A 20,995-nucleotide genomic window follows, 5' to 3' on the forward strand; every position below is an offset into this window, starting at 1 on the left:
CAACCCTTTTACTATTTTACAGTGTCAAGAAGAAGTTCGCGCGCTTATCTGCCTAGTAACCCGGGACAACTTACCGGCGACAGAGTCGCTCTGCAGCCTACTGTCGCAGCGAATCACACTTTCGCTGATGGGACACGCCGCCTCGCAAGATCTCAACAACTCTGTGAGTCTTACTATGACGTCATTTTTGCAAACACAGTTGCAAAGACCCCATTTACGGCGTGTGGCCAGGTGTAGAAGAATATTTGGATAAATATAGTATCCCCAATCAATGGTTGAGGTAACTGGTGACCGAAGAGCTGGCGACTTCCTCGCACAACGTATCAGTAGTAGTAGTAGTAAACACTTTATTGTACAGAACAAATTACATGTACAGAGAATAATTATAACGGTTATGTACAAAGGCGAGATACAGCGAGGAAATGTCGCCAGTATCCTTGGTTCAATGCCTCAAGGGCCTATTTTAGTAGACATTCGCTAGCTTTTAAGTTTAGTCTTAGTTTCTTATGTAAATATAGAAATAAAATAATTCAATGTTATAACTACAAAAGTTTAACCAATCAATTCATGACTGATATTTATTGATGTGCCTACTTGTCTGGTATTTTTTTTCAATTTCAGATAGCATTCTGTTAATCAACGTAGGCATATCTGCCAATAATACACATTCTAACACAGCTCCTTATTTCAGGTTCGTCCGCTAGTGCTACTCCTAGGCTCGCTAGTGAAGGTGCAAGACGGTGTGGAATGCTGGGAGGTGCGTCTCCGCTGCGTGGTCCGGCTGTGGGTGTGGTGTTGCCCGCAGCTCACCGAGGTGGCCGGGCTGCCGCCCGCAGCTAGCGTGATCCTGAAGCCGGAGGCTCTAGCCGGCATACCGGGCATCAACACTTCGTCTCCCAACTGTAAGTGCCTCCCTCTCTCTCCCTCTCCCTCCTCCTCTCCCTCCCTCCCTCTCCCCTCTCCCTCCCCTCCCTCCCCTCTCCCTATATCTCTACCTCTCTCTCTCTCTCCACCCCCTCTCTCTCCGACCCCTCTCTTCCCTCCCCCTCTCCCTCCCTCCCTTCCTCCCTCTGTATCTCCCCCCCTCTCTCACTCTCTCTCATGTCACTCGCTAGTCAAGACGGCATGGAATGCTGGTTGCTAGGCTACTGTTCGTCCACATGATTGACATGGTTGAACTTTCGTGATGTCATCTTCATCATTTCTCCGAGACAGATTGTATGATTGATTGATGTTAGTCAGAGCCCTATATGAGTGGAGCCGTCCTTACAATATAATACCAATGCAACAGGCGGAAATACTATTTGAAACAAAAAACTAGCTTCCTTTGTAAGGCACTAAGACATGTACTGAAACATCTGAGAAATAGTGGCATATCAAAACTAACGGTCCCATAGTGGACACGCCCCTCCAACTGAGAGGGGACTGAAATTTCCTCGAGGCTGAAGCGTAGGGTTAGAGCCGGCGTAGCTTTATTTGTTCATATGCGCATTGTAATATGCCTACTTGGAAAAATAAATATTTCATTTCATAACATATTATTTGTTTCCACAGCGCACCAGTTCGCCCTGCAGCAGGTCGCGCTGCCGTGCCTGCGTTACATGCAGCAGCTCATGGCGCCGGTGCCGCCAGTCGTGTCCGCTAACAGCCACGCTGATCCCAAGGAGGTCAAGGTACTTGGAGACTACGAACTTTTGACACCTTGGTCACAGTATAATAAAGAGTACTATCGTACAGTATGGCCACTCCCGCTCCCCGCTGAAAGCGCCTACCACCCCCTCTCGGTTACCTCACAGTTACCGCCTGTCAAAAACGCGAACAGTCAACCTGTCATATCTCACTCATACAAGTATGGTACGCGTTCACCTACACGAGCTTTAGAGTGTGTGCTAGGAACGCGCCTTTTTCATATATTTGATCGCCAGTGTCCGAAATGTGCCTTGGCAATGTTTACATTTACAACTAGTGGAAAATATTTAGTTGACTTATTACAACAGTGAATTGTGCCGCTTAACTTCAAAATTGGGTAAATCCATTTGCTTATCCTTGATTATCTTTCAGATCATATTATATTTTTTACATATTCAAACCTCAAGCTGAATGGATTTACACAACTTTGAAGTTAAGCGACACAATTTACAGTTGTCCTATGTGCCACAATTAAACACTAGATTGATAAAAAAAACGTACTATTTAATCATAGAATCTGAAATGAATTTGAAATAGAACAATCGGATACACGAAAACAAAATGGTTGAATTAAAACAGCGAATTTAATATGGGCATATAATAGTTATTTGTTATACAAGGGGGCAAAGTTGTATTTTAACGCCGAGTGTGGAATTGAAAAACGAGCAAGTGAAAGGATCCTATAGTTGAACCACGAGCGAACCGAGTGGTTCGAGAATAGAATCCTGAACTTGCGAGTTTTTTTAACACACGAGAAGTAAAATACATTTGCACCCGAGTGTAACACAAAACTTTTCCCCTCACTATAGCGAGGAAACTAAAACGCAAAAAATGCGTTTATTACTGCTTCCAGTAGTTCCACGGGTGGTAAATCATCTTTATTACTAGATTCACCTACATTTATCAATTTTAAAGCAGTTAATTTGACTTTATTCAAGGTCAAATTACTTTACCCACTAGTGGATAAAATGCGTTTTTACCCGCTGGTAATAAAGGACAAAACACATGTTTCCGAGCTAGTGAGGGGAAAAATATCTTCCTTTCTAACTTTGTTTAGTTAAAACTGTTTCTGGATAGATTATGCTATGTAGGCTACATAAACTTTTTTCTCTGCTAATAGGCGGAAACCGCCAGCACAGTATCCGCGTCAGCCGCAACCGGCGCCCTGACCGCGTCGACCGGAAGCGTGGTCGTGGACTTGGCCGGGTGGCTGGCTGGTGACGTGTCGCACAAGGACTGGCAACGACTAGTGGCTCCACCTGCGGAGAGCGTGCAGCGGCCGCCCCGCGAAGCTTACATCGCGCACAAATACGTGGCGAGGTGGAGGGAGAAGGTAACATTACCTGAAAAGAACATTTTTATGTAAAACTTTTATCGCTTACTGTACTTTCCACCCAGGTAATCTAATATTCATCGAGACAATTCTACCAACCATAGACATAGTTTTAAAAAACATCCCATGAGTAACTCCTGTCTGATTATGGCATCAGATCACTTTTTTGTCATCATAATGTTGCATTTCATTGTAAGCGACGTCGACGCGGCGTCTTTTCCATACAGTTGGCCCGACGCTGCGCTCGCTAGACGTTAGAGCTAAGCTTAATTTCAGCCCCATCAGAAACCGTTAAGTGGGTCAAATTTGCCTTCTAGCTAGAGTGTAGAACCGGGGCTCATTCCTCGAAGCTACAAGTTACAGTTTATAAGTGGTTGTCAATGTCTAAAATGCAGTTATCGGGGATTTGGATGACACACTGCGGGGTGTCCATTAGAAACGGTAATATGCATACGCCGTTTGGCCCGTGATAGCGTGATTTTTTTAAGTCATAGTAGACAAATGATCGTTGTTTCCCCCAAGTTACTACTGGATTTCCTTACGTAAACTACCATTTTAGTCTAGTGGGCTTGATGATTAAATTGGAAAGTAATAATATGTTGTTTAGTATTTTTTTTATGATAATAAAGTGAACTATTATATAAATCGCATATTTTTTAGTAAGTGAAGCCTATAGATACAAAATTAATGAGGAAAAAATAATTCAGCAGTAGGTAATAACCTAATAACATTGATGTTTATATGTCACATTTAAAACATTGACCCGTAATAGCAATTGACAATCAATATATGTATATAATATAAAGCTAATATTATGATAAAATCTGTCCTTTATCTAACCACATAAACCCTGGAATCCCGCGGCATATCCATACTAGCATAATGATTGAGGTCATTCACCCCGAGTGGCATCCAAATCCCCGATCACTGTATGACGAGTTAGAAAGAGACTTCCGCTTGTAACTTGTAACTTTCAGTTTTGAGAAATGGACCACTCGACGACAACAACGTACAAAGCGCAATCTGCGATTTTTTCTTGTAGCAGATAGCACCTTGTACGTTGGTGGGTAAGGTGCAATTTTCTGAAAAAAAAAATTGCAGATTGTACCCTATACGTTGTTGTCGTCGCACTGCTGTTCCTAATTCAACTAATTAATGACTTATTTCTGTCTGTTTGTCTAGATGCTGCTCTCGCACGGCATGCGTCAGCTGTCCCTCGAGGACGGCAGCTGGCTGCGGCCCGTCATGTTCGAGCAGAGCTCGCGCATCGCGCGCGACACGGCCTGCCAGATGGTCAAGTCGCTGTGCGACTCCTACGAGCGCAGCAAGGCCGTAAGATATACCGCAACATTCAAATATTACGCTCCAAAAAACCACCTTAGCAAACCCAACTGCGGTACAGATGTGCGAAAAGGGTTTCCATCGTATTTTCAAAGACATTTTTCTACTCCAGCACTTAAATCTGTCAATTAGATTATTGTCAGCGGTATCCAAATTAAGTTCATTTGAGTAACGATGAGAAAGTCTATTTGTCTATAGGTTCATAGGATTACTGCTAGCAGTAATCATATGAATATAGGAGTTCTGTTATTTTTTTTTTAAAAGCACAACTTCCATTTATCAGGTATGTTTTCATTTACAGTAATAAGTAACTTTTAATAAATAATATAATATTTAGGTTCATAATTTAAATCAAGATGAAAAAATAAACTTAAATGCGTTTTACATATTAGATATTGCAAAACAAAGGTAAAAATCATAAGTTTATCCAATAATTTTACATTCGACATTTAAATATTCTTGAACGCAACCACATTTTTCGTAATTGAAAACCGGCTTATTTTCTATTTCTCTTGTCTATGGTATGTTTGACATTTGTAAACTTATCACGAAACTATTTGAACTATTTCGGTGGTGTGTAGTTTGTTTTAATTCGACGTTATTGTGCAAAAACATAAGTAATTATGAGTGATTCTGGTGAAAAATTCACTTCCGAAGAAATCAAGGCTATGGGCGCTCAAAGTGACTGACAATTTGTTACATGAAAAGTCAGATAAAGCGTACCAAAAATGTTATGATTGTTTTGACATGGAAATTGCAAAAAAATGTTTCAACTTTTTCTGAAACGGCGTTGTTGGATAATTTTGAAGAATTGTGCAACAAGTTCTCGCCATCAACATTGTGGACAGAATACTCAATGCTACGACGATCCACACAAATATTCCCATTCATTACATGAAGTAAGTAACTAACCCATTTTATTATTCGTATGTATGTGGCTGTCGTAGAAAAAGTATAGTATACAATCGTAACATTATGAAGGCTATAAAAGTCTCGTACCTTACTTAGGCCACTCGGCAAGCCTTCGTGGCCTAACCGCGGTACTCAACTTTTATAGCCTTCACTAGCTTTTACCCGCGGCTTCGCCCGCGTAATAAAAGTATTCATTAAGATTTTCATTTGGATCCGTAGGGACCGTAGGTTTCTCTGTAGGTATATTTATCTGCGATTATTTCGATTGCACGTAATACTTTTGCTTGCAATGATTGTAGAAATATTACACATCGACCACAGCGTAGGTAATTCTATATACGCTGGGGAAACCTTTATAAACATCCCACATAGCCCGTATTTCGACACTATGATTGGTAAAAAGTACTTTTTTAGGGTTCCGTAGCCAAAATGGCAAAAACGGAACCCTTATAGTTTCGTCATGTCCGTCTGTCCGTCTGTCCGTCTGTCCGTCTGTCCGTCTGTCACAGCCGATTTACTCGGAAACTATAAGTACTACAGTGATGAAATTTGATGGGAATATGTGTTGTATGAACCGCTACAAAATTATGACACTAAATAGTAAAAAAAAAAGAATTGGGGGTGGGGCCCCCCATACATGTAACTGAGGGATGAAAATTTTTTTTTTTTGTACATACCCGTGTGGGGTATCAATGGAAAGGTCTTTTAAAATGATATAAAGTTTTCTAAAAAACATTTTTCTTAAAGTGAACGGTTTTTGAGATATCAGCTCTCAAAGTCGTAAAAAGTATGTCCCCCCCCCTCTATTTTTATAACTACGGGGTATAAAATTCTAAAAAAAATAGAGGTGATGCATGCTAATTAACTCTTTCAACGATTTTTGGTTTGATCAAAGTATCTCTTATAGTTTTTGAGATAGGTTGATTTAACTGTAATTTTGGTTTGCTGCTACGGAACCCTTTGTGCGCGAGCCCGACTCGCACTTGGCCGGTTTTTTCTATTATCCCTTACAATTTTTTACATTTTGCTTATACTTATCGCAAACGTAATCTTCAAGCAAGCAAACAACGATCGTCTTAGAGCACATTGATTGTAAGAGACCGCCGACCAATTATCCGTATCCCTCTAACGATACCCATATCCGTATCCCTATCGCTATCGCTATCGCTATCGCTATCGCTATCGCTGTCGCTATCGCTATCCCTATAGCTATCCCTATCGCTATCCCTATCGCTTTCCCTATCGCTATCCCTATCGCTATCCCTATCGCTATCGCTATCCCTATCCCTATCCCTATCGCTATCCCTATCCCTATCCCTATCCCTTATCAAGATGTTTAATGATATAATAACACTTTAAGTTCTCGCGCATTGTACACATATTTAAAGTCACAACATACAGGTCGAACGCGATTAATTAACATTATTTTTACCTTTTTTCCCAACGTTTCGATTTAAAGTCACATACAGGTCGAACGCGATTAATTAACATTATTTTTACCTTTTTTCCCAACGTTTCGGCCAGGTTGCACTGGCCGTGGTCGCGGAAGACTGACGTCCCAGCAAAATGTCACCGGAGATGTAAACAACACAAAACTACCCGATATTAATTTATATAAATGTTCGGGGTAGACAAATAAATATAATCTACCCGCTTTTAGTTAATGTTTATTTCCCACCATGTTTATTTTAAAGGTAATAATCGCGTTCGACCTGTATGTGACTTTAAATATATGTTTAATGATTTCTTATCAAGCGCTAAAATATAAAGTTTCATGGTTTTATCTTTTAAAATTAAGAAATACCATACAAACTTTCAACCTATTTTTCAACCCCTTCATCCCTTTTTTCGAAATAAAAAGTAGCCTATGTTCTGTCTCAGGGTCTAAAGATTGTCTGTTCCAAATTTCATCAAAATCGGTTGCGTGGTTTAAGCGGGAAAGCGTAACAGACAGACAGACAGACAGACAGACAGACAGACAGACAGACAGACAGAGTTACTTTCGCATTTATAATATTAGTATGGATAACGTTACCGTTATATAATATACTATTGTAACTGCGTATGCGGGTAAAGTCTAAGAAAAAAACGTACCTCAAATCCATAGAGAAAAAAAGATACGGTGGCCTAGATGGCGTTTTTTTTTTATTGATTCAAAAAATTTACACAGCATTACAGCGGACTAATACACTGTGAAATTTATAACAGACAGTATTTATACAACTAGGTACATAATACAATCTACAAAGGTAAAAAAGAAAAACACATAAACTAATACAAGACAGAATATTCACGTTTATCGCGTGATTCGCGTTACACCATTGGGGAATGCTCGACTAGATGGCGCTAATATTAATATTTGACATTGTAATACATATCAAGCTAAGAATATGGGCCAAATTGTCAAAACTGAGGTTCAAAAGTTCTGACCTTGTGTCGAGAGATGGCAGTCTGTGTACACATTTTACTTTGACCGTAACTCTCTATAATACTCGATCCTCTTTGGTATTTTTATCCCCCGACGCAAAAACGACGGGGTGTTATAAGTTTGACATCTGTCTGTCTGTCTGTGTGTCTGTCTGTGGCATCGTAACTCCCGAACGGATGAACCGATTTAGATTTAGCTTTTTTTTGTCTGAAAGCTGAGTTAGTTGGGAGTGTTCTTATTTTTAGCCATGTTTCATGAAAATTGGAAATCTTTCTATTATGTCGCGGTCGGGGGTTTTTCAAAATTTTAATTTTGTGGTTATTAATTACGTGGTAATAATGTAGTAATTACATATTTCGTAAAATCCCTTGTCATTTTGTGTCTCTTCTGTGTTAAGTCTTATGAACTAAGAGTAGTTTCAAGTCCCCCACTGGCGTTAATGTTGACTTGCTCAAAAGATTACGTGTATTTGTGAAAATCATCGCCACTTTTCACGTATTGTTCCCAATAAGGTCAGACCTTTCAGCACAACTTGCCTAGTCGCGCGCGAGTCCACACATCGCGGCCCGACTTTAAGTATGGACTCGCGCGCGACAAGGCAAGTTGTGCTAGAGGGTCAGGTAGTAGTAAGACGAAAATAATTTACTCCTTATTTTACCCGATGCAATAGTACCAGCATTCCCCACAAGTGTTAGTCTGGATTCATTGTTCAAGCCCCATTCCAAGCAACCATCGCTTATCGAACTAACAACTCATCGATGTTAAGTTGGCATACCAATTACTTCGCCCGCTACACAAATATGTATTGTCATGTACTCAATACGATTGCTATCACAGGTACTGATCTTGCTGACAAGTTTCCTGCCCGAAGTTGGTGCCGCTGGCGAGGCCAGTGAGCAATTCCTACAGCTATACCAAAGTGAGTACCTCTATTATTAAAAGTTTTTGAGTCGCACCAGAATTACCTTGTTCAGTAATCACCGCAGAACAATAACACAAATGTTTTAATGTAATGGCCGAAGGCCGAGCTCCGCTTAGGGCCGAAAGTCCGAAGCGTAAAAGATCTCAATTCTCAAGGACAAAACAGTTACAAGTGTGAATGGGCAAGGGTCTTTTTGTTATTTTAAGGTTTTATTCTTTGCTACTTCTTCATTGTTTTGCTACTTCTTCTTCTTTCGTTCCGGAGGTCGCGGGTTCGAACCCCGGCTCGCACCAATAAGTTTTGATATTTGCCAGTCGCTTTTCGGTGAAGGAATACATCGTGAGGAAACCGGACTAATTCCAATAAGGTCTAGTTTACCCTTTGGGTTGAAAGGTCAGATGGCAGTCGCTTTCGTAAAAACTAGTGCCTACGCCAAATCTTGGGATTCGTTGTCAAAGCGGACCCCAGGCTCCCATGAGCCGTGGCAAATGCCGGGATAACGCAAGGAGGATGATGACTTCTTCATTGTTTACGATGCAACATTCTTGCCTTAGGTCTTGCATCAGAAGCGCCGTGGAAACAGTTCCTGGCGCTGCGAGGAGTACTGCAGCAGATCGCGGATCTCATGACCAAGGAGATTGACCAGCTACACCGCTTGGAAGAGACCACACTCACATCCGACTTAGCTCAAGGTTAGTTTCTTTTGCCATCAAGCAGATGATTGAAATCGCGTCTAATTTTAACTAATGAATAACTACGCCAAGGGAAACTTCCAAAACAAGAGCATATCTCTTTATACTATCTCGTAACAGAATGACACATTTTTGGGTAGTATTTTCCTTCTTTCTTCAAGATCAATCTTAAAATCATCAATTAACGGCCTACCAAATGCAGTACCAGTTAGCAATCGGTTTGCGAACACCGCGCTAACGACACATTCATTGCTGATTTACGCTCATACAACTTGCATCAGTGTTATTATACGGATCTAATTGCTCTTTGTGGTTGTTTCTATTGTAAGTGTAAATAAAGAGTTAAAAAATATGCATAATTTCCGTACAGGTTACGCGCTTAAGCGGCTCACGGAACTCCTAGCGATGTTCCTCGAAGAGCCAGGCGCGCGGCGCACGTACAAAGGCCGTTTAGTGGGCGCCGTGCTCGGCGGGTACCTCTCGCTGCGGCGGCTCGTCGTGCAGCGCACCCGGCTCACCGACGACACGCAGGAGAAGCTCCTCGAGCTGCTGGAGGAGATGACCACGGGTACACACACACACACATAGTTACTGTATTCCTGAAGCACACACACGCGGCATGAGGTGCTCGAGGCGATCGCTGATATTACGGACAGGCTACGACATTAGTCTAAAGCGGTGAATCAAAAGTCTCACCGCTGTGTCTCGCTCCAATGTCCGCCGCTCGCCGCTGCCTCCTTAGACAAATGTCGTGGCCTGGCCGTCGTAATGACTGAAAATGAACGTATGGTAATGACCAAGGTTCACAGAAATATAACTTCAACGCTATTTACGCAAATGCAGTCTCTCCAATCGAGGTGGGGTTCAGTTCCAAGCCTTGACGTTGAAACATATTTCGGCTGCTAGTAAACACTTATATTAATAATTGATAATTTATATTTTTATTTGAAATAAATTCTATATAGTTCTATAACACTTATGACACCAGATTATAACAAATCCATACTAATATTATAAATAGGAAAGTGTGTCTGTTTTTTGTCCGTCTTTCACGGCAAAACGGAGCGTCGAATAGACGTGATTTTTTAGGTGGAGATATTTGAAGGGACGGAGAGTGACATAGGCTACTTTTTGTCTCTTTCTAACGGGCAAAAGCTAGTACAGTATACTTTTTACATGATACATACACCTTGAATGTATTGTAAACAATCATTTTCTAAAGTTCTGCAATAGTTAATAACATCGTTTTAAAACTAACACATACTTAACCATACACGTTACCTTTCCCTCCAGGCACCGAAACAGAGACCGCAGAATTCATGGCGGTCTGCATAGAGACCGTACAGAAGTACCCACTGCACGACTACCGCACGCCCGTCTTCATCTTCGAGCGGCTCTGCTCTATCATCTACCCTGAAGAGAATGACGTCGGGGAGTTCTTCCTAACGTTAGAGAAAGATCCGCAGCAGGAGGACTTCTTACAGGTACTATAACAACAGTACTATACTCGCCACGGGAATTCGAGCTCAAAAAAACTACTATGAATGTTGCCATTGCAAGAAAATGTTTCCAAAATAGTATAATCATTTTGTATAAAATCAAATGCAAAGATTATTTATTTATTGATAATTTAAATATTTAATAGTATTTATTTTTTACATAAATACTTGGACGCCCGATAAAAACAAAATTTTCTATGATTTTTAGTTGCAAAGTTGGTTTTGCGCTTGTATCAGTTACGGTATTAATATCATTTGTGTTTTGTTAAGTTTTTGTTTCCAGTTGAGTTATCGTGTGCCTAATTTAAGGTGGTTCGCCTAGGTTACGCGAAGCTCAGGCAGTGTTAGATGGCGTCACATCTGCAAATTATTCAGTTTTTTTTTTGTGAAGTCGTACAGGCAATTATATACTTTCAAGTATGCTTCGCGATTTTACATGGATTTACATATTTTTCTATGACAGTAACTCTCTATAATACTTGATCCTCTTTGATTTTATATAAGGTTTTAATCTCGTTCTAATGTCTACAGGGTCGGATGTTGGGCAACCCGTACTCCTGCCTCGAGCCAGGCATGGGCCCGCTCATGCGAGACGTGAAGAACAAGATCTGCACCGACTGCGAGCTGGTTGCGCTGCTGGAAGACGACAACGGCATGGAACTGCTCGTCTGCAACAAGATCATGTCGCTTGATCTGCCTGTCAAGGAAGTTTATAAGAAGGTAAGGGAACTCATTTTTGTAGGGTTAAGGGCCAGGGTTCAAAGGTAAAAGTAAGCTCAAGCCTATCTATGTAATATAAAATATTAATAAAAAAAATTGGTCCAGGTGTGGTGTACATCGGGCGAGGGAGTCGACGCGATGCGCGTGGTGTACAGAATGCGAGGCCTTCTAGGCGACGCCACGGAGGAATTCGTCGAGACGCTCTCGCAGACCAACGCGGAGACTGTTGACGATGAACAGGTCTACAGGATGGCAAACGTGCTCGCTGACTGCGGTACGTATTACTATTCATTCACTTTAGTTTAGTGATAACACATTTGGTATGGGAGTGGGCGCGACGCGCGTGGTGTACAGAATGCGAGGCCTGCTAGGCGACGCCACGGAGGAATTCGTCGAGACGCTCTCGCAGACCAACGCGGAGACTGTTGACGATGAACAGGTCTACAGGATGGCAAACGTGCTCGCTGACTGCGGTACGTATTACTATTCATTCACTTTAGTTTAGTGATAACACATTTGGTATGGGAGTGGGCGCGACGCGCGTGGTGTACAGAATGCGAGGCCTGCTGGGCGACGCCACGGAGGAATTCGTCGAGACGCTCTCGCAGACCAACGCGGAGACTGTTGACGATGAACAGGTCTACAGGATGGCAAACGTGCTCGCTGATTGTGGTACGCATCTTCAACATAAGATCGATAGTCAGTTAAGCGTGTTGTTGTTAGTAAATAAGAAAGTGATGGAGTGACTTAGTGGTTACTGTTACCGAGTGGGACAATTACTATTTTCAGCTTCAAGGAAATTTTCCGTAGTTTTTACATCGACTTCTTTGGTATCTCTGTAGCGTCACATAGTTTAGGGTCGGTTGCACCAAAACATCTGTTACCAAACTTGGCATTAGCAATTTCCATAGACGCTGTGGTTGACGCAACTGGCCCTTTGTAGTAAGTCCCGATCTGGTGACGTCACCCAGTGACGTTTACATATATTTCACGATTGTTTTTTTGTTTTAGGTGGCCTCGAAGTGATGCTGCAACGCCTCGCGGCCATCCAGCGAGTCGGTGCCGCGCGTTCCCTCTGCTCAACCCTCCTCCGACTGCTAGGATTATGTGCGCGCGTGCGACGCTGCGTGCGCGTGCTTACCCGTGCCAGCACGAGGGCTTTGCCCGTGCTACTGCACGCGTTACAGTTAGCTGCTGATGAGGAGAAAGATTTACCGCGGGCGTTGCTTGTCTACCAGCTGTTAGAGGTAGGTTATTCCCCTTCAGAACAAAGGATTAAAAAGTTATTGGGAAAAATAGAGCAATTTCATTATGCCATTTTGTATATTTAACTCTTCTTTAACCAGCACGGGAAGCATGGTCGCGCGATAGACGATAAAATAGCAGGCCGTCCCTATCGCACTATTTGTAAGTTCCCGTGCAGCACGTACCTTTTATTACACTTCGGACAATGGCGATAAAATACTATATTTTATGCAACTGGTGGTTAAAAGAGGTCAAAAAAGGTGAGTGGCGTGGGTAACAATTTGAGGCGAAGCCGAAAATTGTTAATAAAGACGCCACGAGCATTTTTTGACTCAGTTAAACACCGTTGCATACAATAGGTACTTTTTCTACGACCAAGCACTTATTTTGAAAGAAAATTATAAATTCAACAAATACCTACTTTCAGTCATCTTAGTTATCTAGGTGGACCGCCTACCATTTTGAATATGCAGTTTGAGTGCAAACATGAAAATAAAACTGTCTATGGTATGGTTCTTTGAAGCCTGGCCACTAAGACGAATCGAGCCGAGTTGAATCGAGTTCTCATACATTTGAATGCGATTCGACGCGTCGCCAATGAACGCAGCAGAAAACGAAGGAGTCTCGACTCTGCGAATTGGTTTGTTAAGTTGGTAGCAATGTATTTACTGAACTGTAACAGCTATATCGTGCTACTGCTACTAAATGTTTTCAGGGTATAGACTAGATAGACTTGTCCTGACATCTTTTATGTAGGGTTTTAAAGTTCTATGCACGACCTTGTAACTCACGAATAACAGTACGGGAGTAGAAAAAGTATGAAAGAGGCGCGTTCTACACACGCAGTTTAAGCTCGTGTAGGTGAACGCGTTGCTGAAATGCTCGTATGAGTGGGATATGACAGATCGACTGGTCGCGTTTTTGACAGGCGGTAACTGTGACGTAACCGAGAGCGGTTGGGCGACACATTCATCGGGGAGCGAGAGTGGCCGCACTGTACGATAGTACTCTTTATTATACTGTGCTTTTATAGTACGTGTTGCATTTTCAGAATTTGGGATCCCTCAATTAGCGAAAGTCGTTAACAAAAATTATCTAACTGTCAGTTTTGTGGCGATAATCAAGCATGAAATTTCAATAAAAATATTGTTTTTGTGTTAATTACATAACTTTAAGCGATAATCTACATTCAGAATGTGAAAAAGTAAATGTTTAGACAGATTTTATGCTTAATTGTCGTCACAAAACTGACAGCGAGTTAATTTTTGTTAATAACTTACGCTAATTGGGGTGACCCAAATTCTGAAAATCCCGTATACTGAACATGTAAGCTTTTGAAGATTGAGCGGTTTCACATTGTCTGCTCACTTGATAAAATTGATTCTTGACTACACATTTCGTAAAAACAAAATATGTAACCTTAATGATTATTTTTTGTGTACAGATTATGGAACGTATTCTGTCTGTGGCGGCGAGCGAGAGCTTGGAGTCGTTCCTTCAGTTCTCGCTTACCTTCGGCGGGCCGGAGTACGTCCAGGCGCTGCTCAACTGTACGGATAATCCAGGTAATCTATGCTAAATATAAACAATACGTACAGTGGATTTAGATGTGGTGACAAAGATTGAGATGGGTATGTTAAGGTGGTTTGGGCATGTAGAGAGGATGGATGAGAGGAGATTAACGAAGAAAGTATATGAAAAACAGAGTGGAAGGATCAGTTGGAAGTGGAAGACCTAGGCGAACTTTTCTTGATCAAATCGGGGAAATACTGCAAAAAGGCCAGGTCAGAAGTACTCGAAACCGACGAGCGTCTATGAGAAACGTTATGAAAGTTTGTGAAGCGAAAGTGGTTTGTCAGGATCGTAGTAAATGGAAATCCGTGATCTCTAACTACCCCTCTAGAAAACAGCCGTGATTGTATGTATGTGCGTACAGTCAACCAACGAGGAGGCACACTGACATTTTATCCCGCCAGGCGGCGCCTGTGCAATTGTCTAGGTATGTCACTGTCATTCATATGTGAGAGAGAGAAAAAAATATCTTCTCGCTCTCATGTATGAAATTATTTATCTGTGCAATGGACTAATAAGGTGGCGTCATCTGTCATAATATTTGAGTGTGCCTCCTCATTGAAACCCAAGGCCACTGTAGGACTATATCATAGTAACGTTATAAATCAGATTGTAAGAAATCTCTTACTGCTTGTCATTTTGACATGGTTGTAGAGTGGCCTAGGGTTCGAATTGGTTGACTGTGTATTGCTACTTAATAATGTACCAACTTATGTACATTATCGCAATAATGTATTTCATTCATTCGTTCTCATCAACAATCGACAGTATCTTACCAGTCCAACATTTCAGAAGGGTTTTTGTTCATATTTAATCCACATTAATTTGACTAGTGGATTTTGAAATTTGCCGTCATAAAGACCTAGCGCCTCAGTATCGCCACCTGGCGAGAAAAACGATTCAGAAAACTCTCATTCTCAAGTTCTCTGGTTATTAATAGGCTAGTTTCCTATACTTAAAATATTTTTTTTATACAGTACACGAAATAAAGCACCACATAATTAGAAGAAAAATATGGACAGAAGTTATGTTTAGACATAATTTCTATTTAATAAGTCAAAGAGAAAGATATAAAGTAAATGATTGAACGTGACGTCACTCCTCAGTATTTCATAGTAATTCCATATTAGCAAATCGTTTTGACAGAACTTAAGAGGGGGTCGTACGAAATCCTCGAAAAGTGCATTCGGCGTTTAACAAATGCTGCTCACATTTCTAAATTAAATGAAATAAAATAAATGTAGTTATTATCTTAAAGAGTGTGTCTACAACTTTTGACTATTCAGAATCTCTAATTATTAAAGGTATAATAAATAAACCCACGCAAAGTTGACCTAAAATGAGAAAAACGTATGTTGCCGTTTAGTAAACTTTGTTAAAAAATTCAATACTTTAGTTATAACATTAAGTGATTCTAAAAGCCAGATAAATGGACTAGAAGTTTTGACGTTTTTTATATTTTTCCTCTCAAAGGCTACAAAGAAATTTTACCTTAAATTTAAACTATCGTAAAATTTCCATACATTCGCCATTGCTGTCAGAATTCTCCTTTCGATTAGATGCCGTGAGCGGCTCATCGGAGGCAGACGTGTCGCCGGTCGCTCCGCGTTGACAATTAAATTTGACAAATATTTTGACAGAAAATAGTGTACGTACACGAAAAACCATACCAGTGTAAAACTGTGCTCAAAATAAATAGGGTAAATCAAATATGTCAGGTGGAGATCCAATCTCATTTAAAGTTTAAAGGTGCATGGCTTGTGCATAAAAAATAATTAAAAATATATCACATTATTAAAGAAAATAACGAACACAACCGAATGAGTATAAATGATTTCATTCTAGTTCGGTTAAATTGAAAAAAGTTTCATGTTTTCTTTTACTCATTGGAATACATTTTCATTACGCTGGTATTAACAGTACGTCATTTTAAAAATATATATGACAGCACCTACGTCAAATTTTGTCAACCAAACTTCACAGGTTGTATGTAAACAATTACAATTTAATTTATCCATACATATTCAGATACTTATTAATCGATTCTTACTTAGAATAGAAAAAAGGGGAATGCGAGCGGGTATAGGTATAGTGCTTCTGGTTCAAATTTAATTGTATATATAAAAAAATGTCTCAATTTCATTAAAGATTTACTCTGTGCATACCGCGAACACGTAATCGTAAGTTGAAAACAATAATAATTATAAAGTACCAAAATACATCGTTGTTTAGAAAGCGCTTGTTTTGAATGGTACTTCTCCACTCAACTAGACCAAATATTCATGGAATACCAGCTGGTGACCGGCATAAATGACTATGAACGGCCGTGCAAAAATATCTGATTTTCTATAGGGGGCCATAAGTAGGTATATGACGACATGTTCCCGGCAAAAATTTGTGATGCTCCGTGACCGGCAAAAACATCGTCTCTCTTTCTAGCGTCTCGTGAGCGTAGTTTCGGGCCAACTGTATGGAAAAAGACGCCGCGTCAGCGCGGCTTAGCCATACAGTTGGCCCGACACTACGATCGCAAGACGGTAGATGTGGGAGGGTCCTTATCCGCATAAATATCTGATCGGGTCGCTTAAAAATATTTGATTCCTTATAAAAACCTAAATTACACTCTCACCCGCATAAATATCTATCCATTGTTAAAGCAAATATATATCTTACGGGCTAGAAATCATTAATATGTAATTAAAGTGCAATAACAAACCCTACCTGGTTGCCTTACAGCCGTAAATTGTATGAGGTGATTTGACAGTTCACGAAAACGGTGTAGACTTTTCATTGGATATGTCTGTCTCATTTGTTCTTAAATTATGACAAGTAAACTTATTGCAAATCTAGTATCAGAAGCCTTTATACAAGCTTTTATTCAACTTGCCTTGTTACTAGGTATGTTAGTTTGAGTCAAAACGTAGAAGCTAAATTTGACCCACTTTCTGGTTTCCGATTGAGCTGAAATTTTGCACACATATGTAAATCAAGTGACAATGTAATATTATGGTATCATGGAGCTAATCTGATGATGAAGCAGAAAGGTGATCATAGGAACTCTGTTATGAAACGTCGTATCCCCATTGAGTCAGGGGTTTTTAGAAATGTCTCGGAGAGCAATAGATGATTGTTGAAAGAAAGGTACAGTCGGCGATAATAGCTTGTGCCAAAAATGAAATTTTTGCATAAAAAACTTATTAAGTATAAATTGGGAGGTGTAATTTTTTATTATCTCTTAAATAGCATTAAGAAGAAAAACCGACCAAGAGCGCGTCAGTGTAGGGTTCCGTATTTCCCGACATTATACATAATGAAAATTTAATAAATACCGTAATTTGGGGTGAAAACGGTTCCGGGGGTATATAATGTTATTATATTTCTTGACATATTCCTTTCCTTCTATTTTCCGCAATCAAAGTAGGAAAATAATATATTTACAGTTTCATGTCTGTCAAAGTTGACGTTCAAATTTATTGGATTTTTACTCATTTTAATCGTTCATTATCCTTTTGAATGTGTATACACTTCTAAAGTTTATGTATAACAGAAAATCATAAGACATAATTTTCATTTTTATAATGGTTTTCATGAAGAAAGCGATGCAACTGTGTTAGGGAATTTTTACGGGATGAATAAATATCCGCGGCCTGAGGGGTGAATGGGATCAGGAATGGGGGAAATTGGGTCGTAAAGGGGGTGAATAGGTTTACGAAGGGGGTGATAAGGGTCGGAAGAGGGGTGAATTGGGATGTGTGGTCAATGCTTGTCACATTGTATAAAATATATATAACTTACCTAAAGTGATATTTTTATGATTGACCTCTCTGTATATGGACGCAATTTATACGTCAATGTATTGCTTCGTAGTTAGACTAGATACAAGAAATTAACACTTAGAAATATTAATCACACTTCTGTCAACCTCTACGTTTCTACTTAAGTCCGCAAAAATCACCCATGGTTGCTATAATATAAACGGATTACTTTAAAATAAAAATCATAAGTATGAAACTATACAACTAGGGAAGAAATAAAATTATTTTATTAAATAATTTTTGATTTGTTCCTTTTCAAGTTTATATGAATAATAAATTTTCAATTCGCTCAAAGGTTAGAAGAGATCCCTTATAGGGATAAGGTCGCCTTTGTACATCATAACTATACTGTATTTTTATGTCCTAACTTGTCTTATGTACAATAAAGTGTCCAACTGTCCACATACATTTATACATATATTGAAATAGATATCATACACGAAAGAAAAAACGACAAGGCCCACGGTGGCTGAGCCAGGAATCGAACCCGGGTCTTCGGCTTACGCAGCTAACGTTATTACCACTAGGCCACCAGACCAGGCAAAAGAATCCGGCCAAATGAGAATCTATTTTCGCACAATTGTAAAACTAAATTATTTTTACTAGTTACCTCCAAAATACCAAATAAAATTGGGTTACATAGTACATCGTTTTCTAAAGATTTTGGGTTCATGGGGTCGGAACGGGTATAAACTAACGTAATTTATGGTGAATAGGGCCAAAACCGACTTTTGAACGTCGATAGCAGTTTTTTTATATGTGCTATGCACTTTTTTTACACAAAAAATCTTCTGGCAGTGTGAACTTCGGTTTGTCTTTGAAAATATGTCGTTTTATTTAGTAATTTTCGCTCACTCTAACGTTGGGGTGAATAGGGTCGGGAAGGGGGTGAATAGGGAAAAGTGCTAGAGTTGACTCTTTCGGATTGCGAACAAAATATGACCTGTCACGAGCATATTATATTTATTTGACCAAAAAAATAAGGATTTAATATGTTATGTATGAGTAGTCGGTAATGAAATCTACACATATAATAACCCTTAACCAACCTTTATAGTTAGATGGTGCTCTGACGCGGTGAATAAGTAAGTATGGTCTTGGGCAGTGCGGATAACGTGTCAAAATAAAAGCATAGTTTGTTGCTATTTTTCATGTTTAAATAAACTTCTAAACTAACGTAGTGGGTATTAAAGTAAAAGGTTCACAGTGAATATTAGCTTGCCAGAAATGTGTTTAGCTATACCATTGTATTGAATTTTGTATCATAAAGTCAAACTAGGTATTTACTACTAATGATTTACTCTTTGGGGTGTCTTTGATCACTTGCATGGGGTAACATTGACCATAATGACATATAGTTGATTATGTCACGGTACTTGTTGAGGCTGATAATTTGATCTCTTCTTGTAATAAATATTGAAACAATTGCAAATAAAGTTGGTTTTTTAACGATGGTAATTTTTATTCTTGATCAAAGTAACCCCAAAATAGCGTTAAAGAGTTGTAATATTTGACTCTGCGAACCATTTTTTTTTTCTTGAGATAAAATACTTTTGTAAGGGATTACATTCGATTATCGTTACAAAAAAAATAGTGTATCAAAGTAACCCCAATGTCAGTTTAAGTTTGATCAGATCGTTTTTTTTTTTTTTTTTTATGGGATAGGAGGCAAACGAGCAGACAGGTCGCCTGATGGTAAGCGATCACCGCCGCCCATGGACACCCGAAACACCAGAGGTGTTTGTGTTGTTTTTTTGCGTACATTTTATTTATTTATTTATGCTTTATTACACATAAAAAAATAAGTACAAATAGTGGACATAATGCCTTAAGGCATTCTCTACCAGTCAACCACTGGGTTAAAAAGAAACATTTGATACGTGCAGGCATCGTGACAGAAAACAATAATCCTGATATCACTTATTTTGTTACCTTTTTAGATTTTTAGCAGGAAAAGACTTAAAAAGTTGATGGTCCCATTTTTTTTCTTTCTTAGTTACGTTACGTTGACCAATTTTGGAATTTATACTTCTCTAACTCCTACATTTAATAGGTAAAAATACCCATTAAATGTAGAAGCTAGAGAAGTTTAAATTCCCAAATTGGTCAATGTAACCCCAGTTTACGGTAGACACCGTCAACCTATTCTAATAATTCTCTTTTTATTTGAAAGAAAATTCGTTACGATACTAAAATATGCAATCTAAGATAAAAAATGCTTTTCATATATGTAGTTACAAACTTAGTTCAGATTTTTTTTGTACAACTTTTAAAAATTGTTCTACGTATCAAGTTCAAAATAATTTTCCAAGAAAGTCTTTTTAAAGTTCTGCTTTTGAGATTTTTTCATATTTGAGAAAACAGCCCTTATGGCCTGAAATACGGCATACGGCAGTGATATTGACATTGACATAATAATATATATGCTTTTTCGTATTTTGATGGTATTTTGACTGCACTGTATTTTTTGCCATGCTAATTTGAACCTTATCTTTGAGCGATGTTTTTTAATTTTCAGTTACATCACAGATGTTTATGACATGACATCTAGGGATTTAGCCATTTAAAAGAAACTACAAGGGGCTTTACAGACGTGGCGACTGCAACTGGTACAGGGCCTAAGCCATAATTTAAAATTATATTGTGATTTTTATATGTATTTGTGTTTTATTTAATACTAAGTATGAGTTTCAACATTTTCAACTCAAGGAACTGAAATTAAGAGAAGAGACTCGGAAATTGGGTAAGATCAAGAGTCTGATGCAGATGGCAATGGCGGTATTGGATAAGATATGCGTCGATATTCCCTGTCTATCTTTGTGTCTCT

General features: G+C 39.4%; 1 protein-coding gene across 1 annotated transcript in view; it reads left to right on the top strand.

The window, feature by feature from the left end:
* The window catches only part of LOC125241590 (protein purity of essence), a 148,582-nt gene that overhangs the window by 111,345 nt on the left and 16,242 nt on the right, over positions 1–20,995 (top strand). Inside the window, 13 exon segments of the mRNA XM_048150140.1 lie at positions 23–163; positions 692–902; positions 1,555–1,673; positions 2,810–3,022; positions 4,205–4,354; positions 8,541–8,622; positions 9,180–9,317; positions 9,688–9,885; positions 10,611–10,801; positions 11,348–11,536; positions 11,642–11,810; positions 12,548–12,783; positions 14,226–14,346. Of these exon segments, the coding sequence (XP_048006097.1) occupies positions 23–163; positions 692–902; positions 1,555–1,673; positions 2,810–3,022; positions 4,205–4,354; positions 8,541–8,622; positions 9,180–9,317; positions 9,688–9,885; positions 10,611–10,801; positions 11,348–11,536; positions 11,642–11,810; positions 12,548–12,783; positions 14,226–14,346 (2,158 nt within the window).

The sequence above is a fragment of the Leguminivora glycinivorella genome, chromosome Z, assembly GCF_023078275.1.
Source record: "Leguminivora glycinivorella isolate SPB_JAAS2020 chromosome Z, LegGlyc_1.1, whole genome shotgun sequence".
Classification (NCBI taxonomy): domain Eukaryota; kingdom Metazoa; phylum Arthropoda; class Insecta; order Lepidoptera; family Tortricidae; genus Leguminivora; species Leguminivora glycinivorella.